A 22192-nucleotide genomic window follows, 5' to 3' on the forward strand; every position below is an offset into this window, starting at 1 on the left:
CTCTGCTAGACAAGTGGCATGGCTAGAGGTAGCTGTGGCTTATGTAGCATATGCGCCCTATGATCTGTTTTGGACATCATGCTAGTATTATGATGTCAGCGGTATTGGCTGGACATTTTCTTTGGTTATGCAAAAAAAAAAAAAGGGAGGGTGGCTGGAGGGAGATTGTCATAAAAAAGGGCCAAAGGTCTTTGGATCAATGGGTAATGGATGTGATAAAATGTGACTTCACCTAAGATATTGCTTGTCTGGTCCAAGAAGACTCACGAGTTCCCCTTGCATGTCATGAGTACAGAGACGCCATGAACACCATGCTAGAAGCATTTACAGCATTCTGGAGCCGATGGTGATTGTGCCTCTGGAGGAATACGGGAAAGACAGATATTCAAAACAATTTTGGAGTGTCAAAGAAAGAAGAGACTTTACAGCCCATTCTGGATCTGAAAATGTTCAGTGCAGTATTCCATGGAAACATTGAAATCAGTAAGAGTGGCGGATTGCAAAGGGGAGTTTCTGGCATCAGACAGAGAGGCTTCTTAGGACATCAGAAGCTTCTGCGGTTGGCTCTAGGCAAGCATTTTCAGTTCCAGGAGCTCTACAGTTAGGACTGGAGACTGCTCTTTGGACTTTCACCAATGTGATGGTGGTGGTAGCTGTGGTCCTGTGAAGAGAAGGGTTCTTGGTACAGTTCCTCGAAGCAAAGTCAGAAAACATTTTGTGCTGCAGGTGAAGCAGAAGTTGCAGTTTCTGGGCTGGGTGGTGAACCTAGCATAGCGCAGCCTTATTCCCTTCCAATCCCTGGGAGTGAGGTTCGAGACCAGGTTGGTAAGTGTTCCTCACAGCGGAGAGGGTAACTAAGTTGCAGGCTCAGATCCATCTCCTATTGTGGCTTTGGCACCCAAAGTGTGTGAGGTTATTTGCAAGTCCTGGGCGCTATGGCTTCTGTGCTGGATTTAGTTCTATATAGAATCTCTCCTGAATTCACCCTCTGAGGAATTTCAGCTCCCAACACTGCTTCAAGGGATAGCCAGGTCTAGTCCTTTGCTTTGGTTTTCTTGGATCAATTTAGAGCGAGGAGTGGAGTTGGGGATCCCAGATAGGGGAGTGATAACCATCGACACCAGCCTGACGATGACAGATGGCTCAGGGTTGGTGGTCATGTTCATGTGGTTTGAGTTTTGTCAGACAAATGTGGCAACAGTGGGCTCAGTGGCTGTTTGCTTGTGCAGAAATGTACTTGGTGCCACTGGCAGTGTCCCATGTAGCCAGTGTGGACAATGTGCAAGTGGACTAACTCAGCTGCAGCAGGTGAACCTGGGAAAATGGGAATACTACCAGAAGCAATGGAGCTAATTCAGGCCAGGTGGGGAATTCCTCAGAGGGCTCTCATGGCGACAAGGAAGAATGCCAAGGCGAGCAGTCGAGTGTACAGCGCAGAAGGCATTAAAGTGTTGGTTCTTCTGTAGTCAGTGAGCATTCTATTATATACTAATGGCGCCAGAGGGGCCATGTTGACACTGGTTTGCAAACTTGGTAAATCTCAGTCTTCAGTCCTCTGAAGTTAGGACATCTTCAAAGCCTGATCCGGCAGGCTCCAACCTTTTCAGATCGGACAGATCGCTTTTTTTCTGGTGGCCTGACCTTTGATAGGAGGTTGTTGCGATTGAAGGGGTGTTCAGAAGCAGTTATACTGCCTTACTTCAGGCCAGATGACCGTTTACTTCCTGGGCTTATGTCAGGGTGTGGAAGGCATTTGCGTTGAAGAAGGGATGACCCGACTTGGGTGCTGGTCCTCAAAATTGGGCCTTTCTGCAGAAAGGCCTTGTGAAGGGGTTGGCATATAACTCTTTTCATATTCAGATTGCAGTCTTAGGCTGTTTTTGTCAAAGTAAGGTGGATGGAGTTTCTTTGGCGGTCCATTCAAATGTGGTTTTCTGAAGAGCGCCAAGTGTTTACAACCTCCTTTTAGGTGGGTATACCCCTCTCGAACTCTCTATTTAGTGCTTAAGGCTCTTTGTAGTTCACCTTTTGAGCCGTTACAGGAGGAGATGTCTCAAGGCTCTTTCTCTGAATGTGGTGTTTCTAGTGGACAGGCGAATTTCAGTACTTCAGGCCTTTTCATTTAGGAACCCCTTTCTTCAAATTTCAGTGAATGGGGTTTCATGACAAATGGTTCCATCATTTTCACTGAAGGTCTTTTTTTTGTCATTCCTAGTCAGCCGGTTGAACTTAACACATTTTGGCATCTGGATGCGGCAGATCCAGAGAGTTATATTTGTTGGATGTCTGTCGGTGTAGGAAAGTTATCAACGGATTTTTGTGCTGTTCAGTGGTGCAAAGAAGGGGTGCAAGGCTTTGAAAATTAAGACTGCATGGTGGCGGAAAGAGGCCCTAATTTCAGATTATATTTGAAAGGGAAGGGTGCTTCATGAAGGGACCAGAGTGTAGGCAGCTTTCTGGGTGGAGTGTCAGTTGGTTTCTCCGCAGGAGATCTGCCGTGCAGCAACTTGATCGTCGCTTCACACTTTCACCAGACATTACCAAATAGATGTTCAGGTGCCCGATGAGGTGCTATTTGGGGAGCATGCATTGCGAATTGGTCTTTCAGGTTTCCACCAGGTTTGGGGGAACTTGGGTACATCTCACTTGTCTGGACTGATCTGGGGTATGAACAGGAAAGGAAAATTGGTTCTTACCTGCTAATTTCCATTCCTGGAATACCACAGATCAGTCCAGAGCCCCACCCTATTAAAGACCAATATCTTGGCTATGTGTATCATTTATTTATTTATTTATTTAACTCTTTTCTATACCGACATTCATGACAAGTATCATATCACATCGGTTTACACGGAACAATGGGGTAATAACTGTAAACAAACCATTTAACAAGAAGCAAAGTTACATTAAAACAAGGAGAGATGAACTTGGGGGGCTGAGGTAGCCGGAAAACAAAGGATAGAGGAGGTAAATAAAAAAATAATTGGCAGTGGATGTCAAGCTGTTTAGGTGGCATCTTGTAGGTTTCTGAAGGTTATGGGAAGGCTTGAAGGAATAGCCATATCATAGAGAAGACTGAAAAGTCTTGTTGTTATTGTTCAACTTTCAGGGGTTTCGATCCCTGCTGTGGACACAAGGGTTCTTGTTGAAGGGCTCTACCTTTATTCCCTTGCTCACGTAGAGGTGAGACTCAGGTTAGCTTTTGAATTTGTCTACATCGTGGCTTGGGTACAGGTCAATACTGAGGGACTGCAGGTGGCACTCTATTTTAGGTAGCAGTTTCAGAAAAGTTTTTGTTCTCAGATTCCATCTGCTGGTAGGGATGCAAAACTCACTTGTCTGTACTGATCTGTGGTATTCCGGGAACAAAAATGAGCAAATAAGAACCACTTTTCCTAAAGCACTCATTACATATAAATGCCATGTAGATGAGGCTATTAGTTATTGCCCCCCATGCCCCAAAAAAATCACCATGTGCCCGATGTGCACGCAAGAATTAACGCCAGCCCTGGAGCTGGTGTTAAGTCTTGACGGCAGTTAGGTTAGGAAGACGGACACTCAATTTACGAGTGTCCATTTTCCTAACCTGCACACACCTCCTGGATGCCTGATGCCATAGACGCGCTAGGGACGCACAATTTATCACTGGTGCTTCCTTTTTAGCACAGCAACTCATTTTCCTATTGCATCGGGTGGCCAGGAGAGGGGGACGTGTGCACGTTGAAAAAACTTGCAGCCAGTTTGGATGCACTTTTTTTCATGCTTGATATTGCATCGGGCAGAAAACTTCAGACGGTTCCTTTTGTAGGCTGCAGGGCAGTAATTAGAGTGGCTAACCAGTGCCTCCCCTCCCTCCCTGCATTCACTGGCATCAGAGAACACGGGAAGAGAAGGAACAGGCTGTTTAGGGACAGCAGCTAAATATCTGAACTTTCTGCAAGTTTTGTGGCCGCCTGCAGGGAGTTTCCAGATTTGTATAAAGCAAAGCTGACCTGTCACCTTCATGTCTGTCTGTCACAGAAAAGTCCCTGGGATCATTAAGACATCTACCTGGCTAACAATTTTATATTGGTTTGCCATTTGCTTTTTTTGTCCCCCTCCCGCCACTCCAAAAATAATGCAATCCTAGTTACCAGTTGTCTGGCAAAGTAGTCCTTCACAAGCGAGCCCATAATCTGTTGTGGGGACTTTGCAGTGCAAATGTGTGGAGTAACTGGATTGCCGAGTACACGCTCTGCATACCTGATCCAACCTAAATTAGACAAAAGACTATGATAAGTAACCCAAGCCTACACAAACAGCAAGACATAGCCTGGTTTCCTGAAGGTGATCTGGATTGCATCCCTTACCTGCTCTGACACTTCATGGCTGCTGTCACCTATTCAAGTGTCTATTTGGTTTAAGACCATTTACAAATCAAAGTGCACTAATGAATTAATTAAAAGGACTTTTTTTTGGGGGGGGGGGGTGCAAAGGTCAGGAAAAGAGAAGATTAAAATGTTTAATCTAAAATTAACCCATAAGAAAACAAGGGAGGCAACTGAATGACTATACGAGCTTCACCACGCAAATATTTAATGCATTACAATATAGGTACTAAATAGAAATCCTTTGCCGTTTATAGGTTAATTTGGAAATAACTATGCTATATCAGGAAAAGTCTACATGGAAGCTGAATTAATATTTACAACCAGAGAAAGGTAAGCAACACATGGATTGATCAAAATGTAGCCTCTAAACAATTTGTGGTCTGTCTAGTGTTCATAGATCATATTAGCAGGGATTCGCCCCTTAAAAAGGCGCAGGAGTTGATTGCTGTGAATCAGACCTGGGTTTCCCCAAATGACCTCTGAGCTCCCTGTGAGAGAAACTTCTACCTGTGTGCAGCGCCACCTGCCACCAACAGGCCAAAGATCAGTCGCTGTCCCAATACTATCAGCATCATAAGCCTTACGTTTATGAGCAGCACGAATCACTGCTATCAGACAATAAAATATTCAACATTTAATGCTGTCAGATGATTGTCTAAAGTCATGCCTTCTTGACAAAATGCAGTATGGGTAACTTACAAAATGATCTACATACACTAATTGTTTAAAAGAGGCAATAACCAAGACACGGAGCAGAAATGGACTGAAAGTTATGGAAAAAAGATCTGAATTTTACAGTGCTAATAAGACTGACACCAGTGTCCAAGATATGAACTTTAATAGCGATCACAGCACAAGCAGCATAAGATTCTCCCAACTTGGAACTGGCTTAAATGCTATCTGAATTTATTTAATAAGGTCAGAATCAGAGGTACTAGGTGGAGTTTGGCTGCAGAGTGTTTATGCAGGGGCTCTAACAAATACTTCTTTCCAGGAATAACGAAGGCTCAGTCCATTAGTCATTGTTTAGTTATGTAGTGGCCTTGGTGAACAAGAAAAACAAGAGGGGGTTTATCTGCCTGCTGCACTCAAGCTTGGGGTTTCTGCTGAGTAAGCAGCCAGTAGATCTGGACTCCAGATGTGAAGCAGAGCACGCTGGCTCAAACTGGAACTCAGGGATTCTGCTTTTAGTCACAAGACTTACAAACCCCCATCTGCTCTAGGACAGAATTCTCCTCTGCAAATTTAGAAAGCCTTAACTATTGAGTAAGTGTGTCCACTCAGCGATGTCTCCAGCATGGAACTGAAGAGTTTCCATCTCCTGATTTTCTGTTAACTCTTAAGGCTAGGTAAAATATCAACCCTCGCTGACCAGAGCCAAACAAATTCCCAGGACTCTGCTAAATAAAGAACTTGAGACTTGAGGGATTCTGGGTTTCCATGTACTTCATAGGAGGCAGGGCTGGTGCAAGGCTATTAGGCACCCTAGGCAAACCTTTAAGCTTGGGCCCTATCCCTTACACACCTGCCTATAGGCAGCAGCTCTAGCATCTCTCGCCCTGCTCAACATCTTCTTTCATCCTCTGCCAAGTCCTGCAACCCTTTGTCTCCTGTCCACTGTGTCCAGCATCCCTTCTCCATCCCTAGCCAACCTCTCCTCCCCCCTAGTATCCCCCCTCAGCAGACAAGCATCACCCGAATCTTTTTTGCAGATAGAGTGCTAATGATATTTCTAGGAAGCTGGCAACCCTATCACCCTCCCAGGAACTCTACCACCTACCTCCCACCCTTCCCCAGCATTTGCTCCTTGGGGAGCTGGGGGACTGGTATGGTCTTTGTGTGACACTCCCTCCGGGCCAGTGCCAGGGTATTGGACACCCTAGGCAGACCTTGAAAGCCTTGTGTCCACCTCCTCCCAGACCTCCCCACATACAATTAAAAACTATGTATTTGTAACAGATTTTACATGAAAAAGGACAAAATACAGTCTTGAGGAAAAAAAAAATTCACTTACAACATGTATAATCATATTTACATCATGTTTTGGTGCCAACCAGAAAACCCTGCTAAAAAGCAACACAAGACACTTGGAACCCATATGGTATTAAACCTATTGTAAAGTATGTTAGGTGTGAGCTTGGCCCTCAGAAAGCCATGAGTAAATTTAATTACAAAATTACAATTAATAAACCTCCTATCCAAAGCAGCACTCAAACAGCAACAACCCTACCTTTGAAAAGATATTACACCAATGCTCCTCCTATTTGGAAAACAGAACAAACCAGGCTGCTATAGACCCCCTAACACAGAAACTACACAGCAGCAGAATACCTCACCTCAATTACAAATGCAGAACGCAGACAAATCCTCACCAAAAACAGAATAAAGAGACCATAAAAGGAACAGACAAAAATTGAACTGGAAACCACAACAAGCCACTGCAGTGCAACAGTGGAAAAACAGAAACATCACCATAAAACAAATACAATCAAGATATAAGACATCAATCATAGTAAAAGCATACCAAGAAAATGAATATTTCAAAACAGCTGACAGACAGAACATGCAATAATACATCTCAAGTTCCCAAAATCAATAACATATACATCTAATTCCCTGCTTTCCATACCTGGGACAGACAGACACACACACACTTCTCCCCCTCTAATGCACAAGCTGGGTCTACTATTCTTTCCTCTTGGGGTGTGGGCCGATGCTGCTCATTGGCCAATGCTGCTCTTGCTCCTGACTGCAGTGATTGCACCTCCTTCCTACCTGTGCAGGCCCATCCCGGCAGGAATAAGTTGCTGCAATCAGTCCTGCCTCTGCTGTGCTGCCTCCAAAAATGTGGTGCTCTAGGCCAGAGATGGCCAACTCCGGTCCTCAAGAGCCACAAACAGCCCTGGTCTTCAAGATATCCTCAATTAATTTGCATAAGAAATTTGCATGCACTGCCCCCAATGTATGCAAATATTTCTCATGCATATTCATTGGGGATATCTTGAAAACCAGGCCTGTTTTGTGGCTCTTGAGGAACGGAGTTGGCCCAGCCTGCTCTAGGCAGCCACCTAATCCACTTAGTTTTTCTACTGGGCCTGCATTCTCTCACTCTGTTATACATTCTTGTTCCCTACCCAACCTTTTCCTCTTACTCCCTTCTTCCACTGCCCCCATTCCCTTCCCGCTACCTCAGATCGCCTTCCCCATGTATAGGAGTGTTTTGGGGGACCACCTTTTTTCCCTCCTCACTCTGCCTAGTCATAAGGGGGCAGTATTCAAGTTTACGTGGGAAACATCTTTACTTGCATAAATCTGTTTAAAATTGCACTCTCCCCCCCCCCCCCCCCCATGTTTGTGGGTAAAAAGTGCATGCAGGAACAGTTTCAGAGAGCAACATACTTTAACCCACAGAAAGAAGTGGGCAGAGTTGGCCTGGGAAGGGAAAGCACAGACTACCCCTTCAAATCACCACACACCCTGTACTCCCACTCCTAGCCAGGACAAAAAGTACTTGCAGTGTTCAATTTACCCAGATTTCCAAGAGGGCAACACCCCAGGGAATTTCCCTTAAAAATAAATAAATAAATAAATAAAAATTGCTTGCAACGTTTCACAACTGCCCTCAAAAAATAAAACATGAACACCCCCCTTCCTTCCACCAGCCCCCTCCCCAAAAAGCACCAGAAATAATCAGCGCCAGCTTTGGATTTTTAAACGACATATTGAAAGCCAATCCAGTTCAATCAATTAGTACAAGATATTTTGCTCAGAATTACAGCCATTTGGGGGGATTTGTATCCTAAATCAAATAATTTGTGTTACTGTAAACCGGGGTGAAGGCTAATTGCTAAACCTCAGTATATAAAAGCTCAGAAATAAATAAATAAATAGAGTACAGACATAAATTAATAGAGATAATGTCAAGCGTCTGTGTGCTGACTGTCTTCCCTCTCAAATTATCGCAGGCCCTAATGAATTCATTCTTCTACCCTTCCCACACAGGGGTAAGGAGCACAGGTGGACAGGAAATAAGATTTCACTAGTACATTTAACAGGGTCGCGATGCAGGACATTGGCAGTCATGGAAAGTTTCAAAGGCTGCTGGTTATTTGCAAATTTAGAATGCTTTTCTCTAAACTGGATCTACATTTCACACAAACTGTTCAGCCAGCTGCAGCAACTCAATTCAGAAGTTAACTACTTACATTTTTGTAGTTCCTTTAAAAGTAAAAAATGAATGCATTTTTAATCCTAAATAAAATTTACAATAACTATTCAGGATACTGTACAAAGGCAACAAACAGCTATGCATTAATTTTTTTTTTTTTTTTTTTTAAAGAGTGGATGAAACCATGAGAAATCCCAGGATGCATATTCAAATCCCACTCTGGCCTCCTTGAATGACCTGGGGCTTCACCTTGCACCCAGTTACTCAAATGTAATTACATAAACATCCTCCACTTCTTCCTTCACCCCTTTGGAGGTAGCCTAGGTTCAGCAATGAGCTGGAAAACTGCAAGACTGGCGCCTTATCTTCCTGTGCGTTTCCACTGTCCACATATATTGTACTCCTAGCAGCTGGGCTGATTTTGGAAAATGCTTTGCTCAAAGTGCCTTACAATAAATCCTAGTACATTTGCCATGCTGTGTAGGAGAAAGGTCTGCATGCAGTCTTGTTATATTTTTATACTGCCTTCCTCAAATCAACCCAAGATGGTTTATATCTAGCACTAAGTAATCAGGATACATAAAACAATGTCAATAAAATATAGTATGTCTTGTCTAGCAGTTCCTTCCTATTTCACTTTGCAGGTAATTCACTCATAATTGCTAACATACTGCATCCCAATGAAATCCAGCCAAATAATGCAGTTTTTATTTTTAACGCACCATTTGTAGGAATCAACAGCATCTGCTCAAAATCCACCAACTGGCACAGAAATGCACCAGTAGCTCAATAAAGGCTGTGATGGTTTATTTGGAACAAGAATCTAATTTGAAAGCAAGATTTTTTTTTTTAATTCCAAAAAGTCTACAAACAAATTACTTTCAAAAGTTGGCTTTGTTGAAAATAAATTGCTGCTACAAGTTTCACTTCCAAAAAATAAAAAACTAGTTCCAGATTTTAAATGTGCAGAGTGTCTTGGACTGAAAGCCAACTGGTCAGTTGATCTCCAATAACACAGGACAAGTCACAAGATGTAAGGAGACTACATGGCAAAAGAAGTTCCTCTTTGGAGCTGGAACAAACAAGCAAGGGGAACGCCCCAACTCCTTGTGTAACAGACCATGGGAATAATAAAGATGCAGAGCAAAGTCAAAGCATGGTAGCAAAGTAATCTTACTCCAATTCCAACATTTAGAAGAGGTGGTTATAGAAAGTCATGTGAAATGGTTGTACTTCAGCTTCAGAAAGGCACTAACTTGTTGAAATATTTCAGGGGGGTTATATTCCCCCCCCTCCCTCAATCGTGGCGGATTGGCATGCTCTGATGGGCCAATCACATGACCTGTGTCGGTTACAGTGGTCCCATGCCTGCAGAGTCAGTGTGACCCAATACCAGGCCCTGCGGCAGCACTTCTCTACAACAGGAGACTCTCCTGAGGCTTTCCAGCTCACTTCATCTTTATCACAGTGGCGGCAGTGGCAATAGCGGCTCTATGAGCCTGTTTCAACTGCTCTGAGGTGGCACCCCCCTCCCCAACCATCACCATGGCAGCAGGGAGAAATACTCTCACTGCCCCTCCTCATACCTGGCTTTGGCTGCTGCCTCTGCTGGTGGAAGGCAGCCAGTACATTTCCTGCTGCGTTACAGCCTGCATGAACCCTGGTTCTGCTCTCAATTGCCAGCCCCCTCCCCCCTCCCCTCATGCTCAGGCCGTGGCAAAAAAAAAAAAAAAATTCGGGCCTTGCAGCCCACTCCTCATATCAATGGACACCGCCCAGGAAGCAGCAAAGCTGGCCCACCCTATTCTTCTGGATCCTCCCCAACTTCCGATGTAAGAAAATAGTTTTTTTCTTTGCGAAAGAGTGTGAGTGAGTGAACCTGTGTGTGAGCATATGTGAGTCAGTGAGCATATGTAATAGAGCATGTGTGTGATTGTATGAGTCAGTGAGCCCCTATATGAGCATGAGTGAGTGTATTAGACAGTGTTTGTAAGAATGAACAGATGCGTTAAGTGTGTGTATTAGAGAGAGAGAGAGAGAAGAAAGATTGTGTGCACCCCACCCCTGCTAATCCATGACAATTTTAGGAGGATTAAATGAAAAGTTCTCAGGTATGACAAGCAAGAGATTTGTTTTTATTCCTATTTTAATTATTGGTTGGTAGTTGAGATAGCTGCTGTTTTAAAATATTTTATTGGTGTTTTTTTAAAACAAAACTGATATGCATTTTTAATTACTGAATGTTCTACTGAAATATTTATTTTTATTAGCATGCTTTCATTATTAGGATTAATGTTTTATATTTCTTGATTTTATTTGATGTTTTCTAAGGAATGGTGGTGATTTTGTTTTTTCATTGTTGCACTGTACACAATCAGGCTGGTTTCGGTTTTGCCGGCACATTTCTATTTATATTTTATGGTCTCTTTATTTTGTGTTTGAAGGGTTGTCTATGATCAGCATGTGTGACTGAGGTGAAGAATTCTGCAAGAGATAAGTTTCTGTGCAGGGATCTATAGCAGCTTGACTTGGTTCTGTTTTCTGAATAAGAGGTTTTCGGGCCTGGGGTAATATTTGCAGTGTTGCTTTTTCATAAATAGGGTTGTTGCTGTTTGAGTGCTGGCAGTTAATGCTATTTAGTATAGGAGGTTTACTTAAATGAAATATAATTATAATATCTCTCAAGGCTGAGAGCCAAGTCTGTACCCAAAAGAAAATTGGTTCTTACCTGCCAATTTTCATTCCTGTAGTACCACGGATCAGTCCAGACTGTGGGTTATGCCTCCCTTCCAGCAGATGGAGACAGAGAAAAAAACTCAAAGGCCACCCCACTGCATCCCTTCAGTCTTAAGAATATCCAAGCAAAACAGTAATAATATTAACCATAACAATGAACCAAGCAACAACTGTTATAGAGTTAACTTTTTTTTTTTTTAATTAATGGCTTGTAATTACAAAAGCAACCTGTAGCCTTCATCATCTGCTATAGCTGTCTGCAGTACAAGTGAATATGAGCGTGGACTCGTCAAACACTTATCTGGGTGGGCGTCTGGACTGACCCGTGGTACTATAGGAACGAAAATTAGCAGGTAAGAACCAATTTTCTTTTCCTTGTACGCACCTGGATCAGTCCAGACTGTGGGATGTACCAAAGCTTCCCTAGACAGGGTGGGAGAGTCCCGAGCGAAGAACCCCACTGCTAAAATTGACATCCGGGGCATGAACATCCAAGCGGTAGTGACAAGCAAATGTACGAAGCGTCTTCCAAGTGGCCGCTTAACATATTTCCTGTGGCGTCACCAACTGGCATTCAGCCCACAAAGCCATCTGAACGAATGGAATGTGCTTTCAATCCCTCGGAGATAGGTTTTCCTTTGCAAATGTAAGCGGATGCAATAGCCTCTTTCAACCACTGTGCAACGGTTGGCTTAGACACTTTCTGACCCTTCCTAGGACCGCTCCACAATACAAACAGATGATATGAATATCTGAAAGGATTAGGGACCTCTAAATAATGCAAGAGCACCCCGTCGCACAACCAACAGCCATAGCTCCCTCGCATGCAGATCTTCAGAGGACAAACTGGAAAAGGCCGGGAGTTCTACCAACGGACTTAAATGAAAATTGGAAACCACCTTAAGTAAAAAGGAAGGAACCGTGCAAAGTGACACTCCTGACTCAGAAATCCTCAAAAATGGCTCCCTACAGGAAAGCACTTGGAGCTCAGAGATTCTTCGGGCTGAGCATATGGCGACCAAAAGCACCATCTTCAAAGTAAGGGTCTTCAAAGTAGCCTTTTTAAGAGGTTCAAAAGGTGGAGCACACAAGACGCGAAGGACCAAATTAAGGTTCCAGGAGGGACATACCGGATGGACGGGAGGATTCAAATGCCTCACTCCTCTGAGGAATCGAACAACATCCAGATGTGAAGCTAAGGAGTTACCCACTAGGGAGCCTAAGGCAGCCACCTGTACCCGGAGGGAATTAAAAGACAAACCTTTTGCCTAGCCGGCCTGCAAAAAGGCTAAATATGAGCTACCGAAGCTCGTCTGGGGGAGTAAATCCTGATCACGACACCACGTTTCAAAGACTCGCCATACTCTGATATAAGAGAGGGAGGTAGAAGTCTTCTGGGCCTGCAACAGGGTAGTAATTACATCTTCTGAATACCCTTTCTTCCTTAACCTTCGCCTTTCAAAAGCCAAGCCGCTAGACAAAAGCGATCTGCCTGGTCGAAAAATATAGGGCCTTGACGGAGCAGATTGGGAAGATGACTGAGTCTCAGGAGCCGCGAACCATGGGAATCGGGGCCACTCCGGAACCACTAGAATTACGGTCCCTGGATGAATCTCTATCCGGCGTAGAACCTTGCCTACCAGAGGCCAGGGCGGAAACACATTTATTTATTTAACATGTTTTGTATACCGTCCTTCGGTTTCGCCATCAGAACGGTTCACATCATATTAGTTAAACAATGAATGAATCATATTAGCTAAACATCTTTGCGTCATAATAGTTGAACAGAGATTACTTCAAGGAGTCTATAGTTTGTATCTTAGTTTAAGAAAAATTTGTGTGTCTATCCTTATATGAGGCATTGAACGTAGTCATAGGTGTCCTAGTGTTGTGTTCAATGTTATTGTGTTGCATTGAGGTTGCGGATTTTCTTGGAGGTTGGTTGCGTGGAAGTCTGAGGGATTTTGAGGGGGGCCTTTGTTCATGGATCATAGGTTCTTTTTTGGAGCATGGGGTTCGATGTATTTGCTCAACCATTAGTTTTGCTGTCCTGTGATTATTTTGTAGAGGATTGTTAGGACTTTATATTCATGAGAACTGATGTGGGCCATGGGAGGACTAAGGCATCGACTCACTCTGCTCTGTGATCTCTTCTGCGACTGAAGAACCAAAGAGCCTTGGCATTGTCTTTTGTCGCCATCAAGTCCATATTGGGATATTCCCACCTTTGCGCGATGAGAACCATTGCTTGGTCAGACAGTTCCCACTCCCCTGGATCTATTTGCTTGCGACTCAGAAAGTCTGCCTGAATGTTGTCTGACCCGGCAATGTGAGATGCCGCCAGTAGAGCTAGATATTTTTCCACCCAGGTCATGAGCTGCTCTGCCTCGTGCTTGACTCTTGGTGCCGCCTTGACGGTTGATGTAGGCCACCGTCATCGCATTGTCAGAGAGGACTGACCACTGACTGTGCAACAATGGGAGGAAGTGCCGCAATGCCAACCGAACCGCCCTGCCAACCGAACCGCCCTGGTTTCCAGACGATTAATCGACCAGCTAGCCTCCTCCTGGGACCAGCTGCCCTGGACTGAGCAGGATTGACAGACTGCTCCCCAACCGGAGAGGCTGGCATCTGTGGTGATCACGATCCAATCTGGAACCTTGAGATCTACTCCGCAAGTCAGATTGTGAGGGCAAAGCCACCACCCAAGAGTGGACCTGGTGGGATCGGTGAGTGGCAGCGGGAACTGGAACTCCTCCGACTTGGGGTCTCAATGGTTTCATATGAACAAATACCCAGGGGACCAACTCCAAAGTGGATGCCATGGAACCAAGGACTTGTAGATAGTCCCAGGCTTTGGGGAGCGGCAGCGACAACAAGTGACAAACTTGCTCCATCAGTTTGGTAACTTGGTCCAGCAGAAGAAATACTTTTCCGAGCCTGGTATCGAACCATGCTCCCAGGAAGTCCATCACCTGTGACGGAACTAGGTTGCTTTTGGCTTAATTGTCAACCCATCCTAGCGACTCCAGAAGATTGACCACTGTGCTGACTGCTTGTATGCAGAGGTCTCTTGATTTTGCTCAGATGAGCCAGTTGTCCAAGTAGGGATGAATTAGAAGCCCTTGTTTCCTTAAGGCTGCTGCCGCCACCACCACCATTACCTTGGTGAATGTGCAAGGGGCCATAGCCAGACCGAACGGAAGTGCAGAATTGGAAATGCATACCTAGAATCATGAATCGCAGAAATCTCTGATGATCTTCGCAATGAGTATATGCAAGTATGCTTCCATCAGATCCAGGGACGCCAGACTCTCGCCCTTGCGAACCGTAGCGATCATGGAACATAAGGTATCTTGAGGGCCTTGTTTACCTTTTTGAGGTCCAGAATAGGCCGGAAGGATCCCTCCTTTTTGGGACCACAAAATAAATGGAATAGCGTCCCATTTTCCAGTCGTCCTTGAGGACCTCCTTTATTGCCCCGAGAGCAAAGAGGACCTGCCAACCCCATGGGAGGCTAGAGACCTTCAGCCGGCTGATCTCCTTACCGTTCCGGTCTCTTAGTTTTTGTTTTTTTTCTTTTTGTTTGGTTAATTAAGTTTGTTTAAAAAAAAAAAACCAAACTAAACACTGCCTACTTCTACTCTTTTTTTTTTTTTTTTTTTTTTAACTAAAGAATCAGTACCCACTGAGTGTTGTACCCATGCCATCTGCTGGAGACAGAGTAATACTGGCTGACTGTGGGTGACACCGTGGTATATATGGCAGAGTTAGTCAATTCTTTCTCTGTCTCCATCTGCTGGTGCAGAGGCAAAACCCAGGAGTCTGGACTGATCCGGTACGTACAGGGAATGTAGTTTTTTATTTTTTTGAATGAATAAGCAGTGTGTGGAGCTCGTTGTGTATACGGAGTGTGACAATACAATATGTGCAACCACGTTTTGGCAAAGCAAAGCAATTGATAAGAAAATTATTTCCTTACCTGCTAATTTTTGTTCCTGTAGTACCATGGATCAGTCCAGACTGTGGGTTATGTCCCCCTTCCAGCAGATGGAGTCAGAGCAAAAATTGAGAGGGCGGTCCCTCATGACTGATACGCCCTCTGTAAACCTTCAGTATTAAGAATATCCAAGCAACAAAGAAAAACCCCTTGGATGGATCAATACAAAAATGAATATCAACTAAATTGAACATCAACTATAAATCTGAATAGGCAAACTTGCAATGTGAACTCTCAGTCAGTATCAAACAGATCCTGAAATGATTACACAGTCGAGCTGAAGGATTATCCCAAAGAAAAAACCCCAAAATCCTTAGGGTGGGTATCTGGACTGATCCATGGTACTACAGGAACGAAAATTAGCAGGTAAGGAAAAAATTCTTTTCCCTGTACGTACCAGGATCAGTCCAGACCGTGGGATGTACCAAAGCTTCCCTTAAATAGGGTGGGCCACTGATATCCCAGCTCGAAGGACCTGAGCCCCAAAAGAACACGAGGTTGTTGATTGCAGATTCAAGCGATAGTGAAGCACAAAAATGAGGAAAGACTTCCAAGTGGCCGCTCGGCAAATTTCCTGCGGAGAGACCACTCTGCTTTCTGCCCAGGAAGCTGCTTGAGCTCGGAGAGAAAGAGCTTGAACAACATCTGGGGGCGAATGCCTCGCGCCAATGTACACAATAGAGATTGCGACCTTCATCCATCAGGCAATGGTGGTCGTGGAAGCCTTGTTTCCCTTCTTGGGACCACTCCAGAAGACAAAAAGATGATCTGATAAGCAGAAGTAGTTAGTAACCTCCAAATATCGAAGGAGGACTCGCTTGACATCTAGGCACCTGAGCTCCTTGGAATCCTCATCCTGGAATGATGGCAGTTCCACCAACTGATTCAGATGAAAAGACGAGACCACCTTTGGAAGAAGGATGGCACGATACCAGAGGATACTTCGGAATCCATAAAGCGTAGATAAGGCTCTCTACTTGACAAGGCCTGCAGCTCCAAGATTCTGCAAGCGGAACAGATGGCAACCAAGGAAACTGTCTTAAGAGTCAGGTCCTTGAGGGTAGCGCTCTACAGCGGTTCAAAGGGCAGTCTGCCAAGAATTCGAAGGACCGAATTCAAACTCCAATAGGAGCATAGATTGCGAATCTGTGGTTTCACATGCTTTACTCCCTTCAAGAGCCGGACCACGTCCGGGTGTGTCGCAAGAGGAGGGCCATCCCGATGATGAACTAGAGCACCTAAGGCTGCCACCTGAACTCGGAGAGAATTGTAGGCTAATCCCCTCTCCATCCCTCGCTGTAAGAAAGACCAGATCTGGGCTATGGTCGCATGCCATGGAGAGAGACGTGAGGACTGGCAGCGAGCCTCAAACACTTTCCAAGCTCGGACATAGAACATGGAGGTGGAAGGCTTCCTAACCTTGAGAAGAGTGAGATAACCGCCTCTGGATACCCTCGTCTCCTCAGCTGGTGCCATTCCAAAAGACAGGCTGCTAGACAGAAGTGATCTACCTGGACGAAAAATACTGACAGATGCCCCAGGTGCAGCGGGCCATCCACCGCTAGGTTCACTAAGTCTGCGAACCACGGTCAATGAGGCTACTCTGGAGCCACGAGGAGCACGGGCCCCTGGTGACCCTCTATTCCTGAAAAAGCACGGAGCCTTTGCGTTCCTTTGCGTGGCCATCAGATCCAGATGGGGAGTCCCCCATCGCGTGACGAGTAGTGCCACTGCCTCCTGGGACAGTTCCCATTCTCCGGGATCTAAGCGGCTGGAGACTTAAAAAATCTGCTTGAACATTGTCCACCCCTGCAATGTGAGATGCCACCAGATGAGACAGGTGGAGTTCCGCCCACAGCATCAGCTTGATTGTCTCCCAAGTCACATGGAGACTTCTTGTTCCTCCCAGACGGTTGATGTACGCCACAGTCGTGGCGTTGTCGGAGAGGATTCGAACTGCTTGGCATTATACTAGGGGCAGAAAACGCTGCAGCGCAAGATGGACTGCTCTTGTCTCTAGATGGTTGATTGGCCAAGTTGCCTGTTCTGGTGTCCATTGACTATGTGTCAAGTGCCGACCGCACACTGGCCCCCAGCCCTCAAGGCTGGCGTCTGTTGTAACGAATACCCATTGTGGAACCCTGAGCTCTAGACCTCGGAGCAAATGATCCAGGTCGAGCCACCAGGTCAGGCATGTCAGGGTGTCCTTGGGTATGGGGCGGTATCAGCAAAGGAGTCTGAAAATCCTGAGATCCCGGCTTCCAACGGGAGAGTAATGCTCTTTGCAGGGGACGCATGTGGTCAAAGGCCCAATCTGTCGTGGAGGCCATGAAACCTAGCAACTGTAGATGGTCCCAGGCTGTGGGAAGTTGGAGGTCCCGAAAACGCTGAACCTGAGCAAGGAGCGAGTGGGCCCGATCCAGACAAAGAGAGACTGTGTCCACTTTGATGTCAAAATGAGCTCCCAGAAAGTCGAGGGAACAGGGTCCCTTCCTTCCTCAGGGCCGCCGCCACCACTACCATCACCTTTGTTAAAGGTGCAAGGAGCGGTTGCAGGTCGAATGGCAGGACCCGGAACTGGAAGTGCTGCCCCAAAATCTTGAAGCGAAGGAAGCGCTGTTGTTCCTTCAGGCGGGGATTTGAAGATAAGCCTCCGTCAAGTCCAAGGACACCCGGAACTCTCTCCGGTGCACCGCAGCAATCCCTGAGCGTAGAGTTTCCATCCTGAAGTGTGGTATCTTGAGTGTCGTTGACCATCTTGAGATCCGGGATCAGCCAGAAGGAACCTTCTTGCTTGGGGGCTATGAAGTAGACGGAATAATGGCTGAGTCCTTGTTACGGTAGTGGCACCAGAAAAAACTGGCTCCCAGATCCAGAAGGCATCTGACATACTGCACCCCATTTCCTCAGTCCGCACTGAGAAAAGACAAACCTGTCTGAGAGGTCGAGCAAATTCGAAAGCGTAACCGCGCTGTAGAATATCCAGGACCCACTGGTCTGAGGGAATTGTGACCCACTCCTCGTAGAAGAGAGACGGGCGTCCTCCTATCCAGGGAATCGAAGAGTGGGTCAGCAATGTTTCATTGTGAAGATGTAGTGGCAGTCCCTTGGGTGAGGGTGTCTCAGGCTGATCTTCGTCCCCGAAAGGAATGAGACCAGGATTGCGATCAAGACTAGGGAGGCCTGTGGGGCACTAGCCACGCCTGGCGGAAGCTTTGTTGTCCTCTGAAACGGTTCCGCACGGAGCTGTATGTTCTGGAGCTCCGAGGACAAGCTTCCGGTAACTTTGTACCTTATTCTCCCCGAGCAACTTAATAATAATTCATCTCCTCTCCAAACAACAACTTACCCTTGAAGGGAAGGGAGCCGAGTTGAGACTAGGAGGAGGAGGAATCTGCGGACCAGTTCCTGAGCCAGAGGAGGCACAGAGCTGAGACTACATAAACCATAGAGCTGGCCAGCACCTGGAGAAGATCCTACAGCACTTCCACGCATACACTATGACGGCTTCTAGCCTTTCCGCCTGCTGGACCACCCCTGGAGGTAGGTCCTGAGTCCCGAGTAGTTGTTGGACCCACCGGAGTCATGCACGCTGCATCAGGGAACTACAAACAGCAGTCCGAACTCCCAAGGCGGATGCTTCAAACACTCTCTTCAAATACCCCTCAAGTTTATGGTCCTGCAAATCTCTAGTCACAGGAATAGGTGTCCTAGTCGTGACTGCTGATACAGACGCATCCACCTTCAGTACCTTAAGTAGTTCCAGGGACTCTTCAGGGAGTGGATACAATTTGTCCATCGCTCTGCCAACCTGCAGAGAGGCCTCCGGAGTCTCCCACTCCCTGGACAGCAATTGGAGGAGCATAGGAAGAAAGGGAAAGTCTTCGAAGGTGGCTTGAGCCCTGCTAGGATGGGATCCTCTCTTCGGTGCAGTGCTGGCGGCAGGAGCCTCCTGGGGGGCCTCAATATCTAATTCGGCCAGGACATGTGAGATAAGTGGATCCAGCTCATCGCTCTGAAAAAGGCGTAGAGTATGAGGAACGTCCCCTTCGACTTGCGCAGAGGGCGTCGGGTCATCTAGATCAGGGTCCACTGCAGGGGCCATCAGGAGTGGAGGGACAGGACCGGTTGGATGGGCAACTGGCTGAACCCTGGAGGATCCCGAAGGGGCCACTGAAATGGCAGGGCCAGAAATACTGGTGCTGTACCATTCCATGAGGTTACCGATCCCCAAGGCCCCCCTACCACGTCCGGGAGATCCCCCAGGTGGCAACTTTAGGAGAAGGGGGAGCCAAAACCACATCCCGGTGCTGGCTGAGCCTTGCCAAATAAGCCCCATGCATCAGCAGAAATATTCTGTGGAAAAAAAGGCTCCGGGGGAGGGATGGCCGGGGGGGGGGGGGGGGCCTCTGAGGGCGGCTCTGCGTCGGGGAGGTGAGCCAGAAAGAGAACCGGAGGAGAATGAGGTCCATCCGGGTCTGAATCCCCGGGAGGCAGCGCTGGAGCAGCAAGTAGTGGATTCAAGATGGCCGCTGTTCCCGCGTTGGATGGGAACGGTGCCGACCTCCTCAGAGCCTGGCACGCATTTGCATGCAAAACAGACCGCCCTCTAGGGCTCGAGGTACCCTCCCTGCCGGGGAGGTACCAAGCACACGGGCCTTCCCGGGAAGCTGCGATCCGGGCTCCCTGCAGGTGCTGCATTGCGTCAGCCGCGGCATGGAGGCAAGTAAAGAAGGGCTTGAAACCCAGACCTCTGAAATCTGTTGATAGCAGGAAGAAATCAAAGTCCTGCGTTGCCTGACTAACTTTGACGACCCGGTCCGTTTTGTTTTTTTTTCAAGCTAGAGGGATGTTGCGTCTCTGAAGCTTAGGGGCTGCCGTGAGGAAACGACATCTCCAGGCAGCGAGTCCTGTAAAAGGAAAGTTAACAAACTTACCCCCAAAACGATACAGCCATAAATAAAAAGAGATGACAGGTCTGCCACTGAATGAAAGCTCTGCCTGCAAGCCTGCAGCAGGAGAGCCCATTGAAAGTATAGCAAAGCTAGAATAAAAAGCCTTTTTTTTTTCTTTTTAAATAAGCTGCTGGGGGGAGCAGGGAATTGATGTGGTGAAAACGAGAGTCCCCCAAAAGAAAACAGGCAAAGTGCTGGAAGAAAGTGGACGGAGGGGAAGAAAAAATATGGGAAAGCTTCAAAGCGTGTCAGGTCAATCCAGTAAAGTAAAGCAGCCTTGCTTCGGGAGGAGGAGGGAGAGGACTGGGGCTGCCCCGGAGACCAGCATCCATTGACGCGGCCAGGGCAGGCGAGCGTAGGAGAACCGTCCACTTCCTGGTACCTGTCATTTGAAATGACAGATACCAGCGTGTCCGTGAAGCGTTAGGCCCGCGCACCCAGGTTACTGTATAGGCGCTGTATAGCGCTCTATACAGTAAAATGGGTTGCGGACGCTTCTTAGACGCAGCTTACATTTGCAAGCTATTTACATACAGGATCGAGCGGTAGGTGAGCTGGACTGTGCGTGCGGCAACTGCGGGTGCGCCGGGCACTAACGCAGCTCTTCCTACCGCTCGTTACTGGATTGACCTGTTAGTTATTTAGGAAAAATGTGAAATGTATGTTGGAGATTTTTTTTGGCTCAATTTTGTCAGGTTCCAGGTCACATAATGCAACTCTGAAGAATCAACTTAGACGTGCTTTTGGGAGCTGTTGAAGCACGTGTTGCAGGCAAAGTGCACAAGGGAGTCGGACAGATACCGGTGGGCTGGTTTTGAAAAAAATTCCCCTGACTGATATTTTCCTGCAGTCCATCCCTGCCCTCAACACGGAGAGGAGGAAAAAGGGGTCAATAATTAGGATTTAGCAACTTATAGCCTTTGGTGTTTGAGCTAACTCTTATGGTGATCCATTCTAAGGGCTTATTGCATTTTGAGCAGATTGACGTTGCTACTACACTTTTTATTTTGCTCCTTTGCTGGGTTGCCAGCCCATAGCAAATACGAGACCATTTTGTATTCTATAGCCCCGCATATGTTTTAATTGGGTATATATTGTTCTTGGTTCCAGAGCAAGTCACTGCCATGTTTTCTGCCTAAATGCAAAGATAAGAGAGAGTGCCACCAGAACACCAACTCTGCATTTCTTACCAGGGCAAGCAGAGGCAAACATTGGAAAGGAATGCTCATCATGGGTCTTCTGCCGATACCGCTGCACAAATTCCTTCTGACTCTCGAGGATACTGAAATCAGCAGCTAATGTTGTATCAAACACATGATGCACTCCTGCAATACAACACAGAAATTAACCACTGTAGACCACACTTCCCCAAAGGGAAGAAGCCATCCTGTGGCATGGAAAAAAAAAAAAATTCTATTTCCAAAACATAACAGCCTTGCCAAAGAATATCATATTCAGGTTTTAAAACTGGGAGCCAAAAACAAGTGGGGTAGGGGGGGGGGGGAGGAACACCCCCCCCCCCCACACACAAAAATCATAAAAGTACATCTTTACAAGTTATTCACACAGGCACACCACACAAGAGTTAGATTAATAGTCAAAGTAAAACAAAAGTGGATATTTGTGATACATTGACTTTATATATTTACATTAAAAAAAAAAAAAAAGTTTGGTCCCAGAATGAATTCCTATATATTATTCGCTGTCTTGTAAACTTGTTGCTCTCTATCCTAACATTTCCCAGCTTTCTGCTTCCCTCCACTCTACCCGCAGGCACAAGCCCGGCTTGACCTCTCCTGCAGGTCTGATAAACAACAGCTTACGTCATCCTGTTTCTTTACACTCCCGCTCTAAGCCTTCTGGAATCTTTAGCCCCTCACTAATCAATAGGCTGACTAAAGTACTTCTAACAATTAAGAGATTGAGGCATATCAGCTTTAAATTAGAAAAGGCAACAGTGAGC

General features: G+C 46.2%; 1 protein-coding gene across 5 annotated transcripts in view; it reads right to left on the bottom strand.

The window, feature by feature from the left end:
* NARF (nuclear prelamin A recognition factor) overlaps window positions 1-22192 on the bottom strand; it is a 94926-nt gene that overhangs the window by 44086 nt on the left and 28648 nt on the right. For all 5 annotated transcript variants that reach the window (XM_029600353.1, XM_029600354.1, XM_029600351.1 and 2 more), the window contains 2 exons: window positions 21420-21554; window positions 4134-4252 (listed from right to left, as the gene is read on the bottom strand). In XM_029600353.1, the coding sequence (XP_029456213.1) occupies window positions 4134-4252; window positions 21420-21554 (254 nt within the window). The remainder of the gene's footprint in view (window positions 1-4133; window positions 4253-21419; window positions 21555-22192) is intronic.

The sequence above is a fragment of the Rhinatrema bivittatum genome, chromosome 4 (assembly GCF_901001135.1).
Source record: "Rhinatrema bivittatum chromosome 4, aRhiBiv1.1, whole genome shotgun sequence".
Classification (NCBI taxonomy): domain Eukaryota; kingdom Metazoa; phylum Chordata; class Amphibia; order Gymnophiona; family Rhinatrematidae; genus Rhinatrema; species Rhinatrema bivittatum.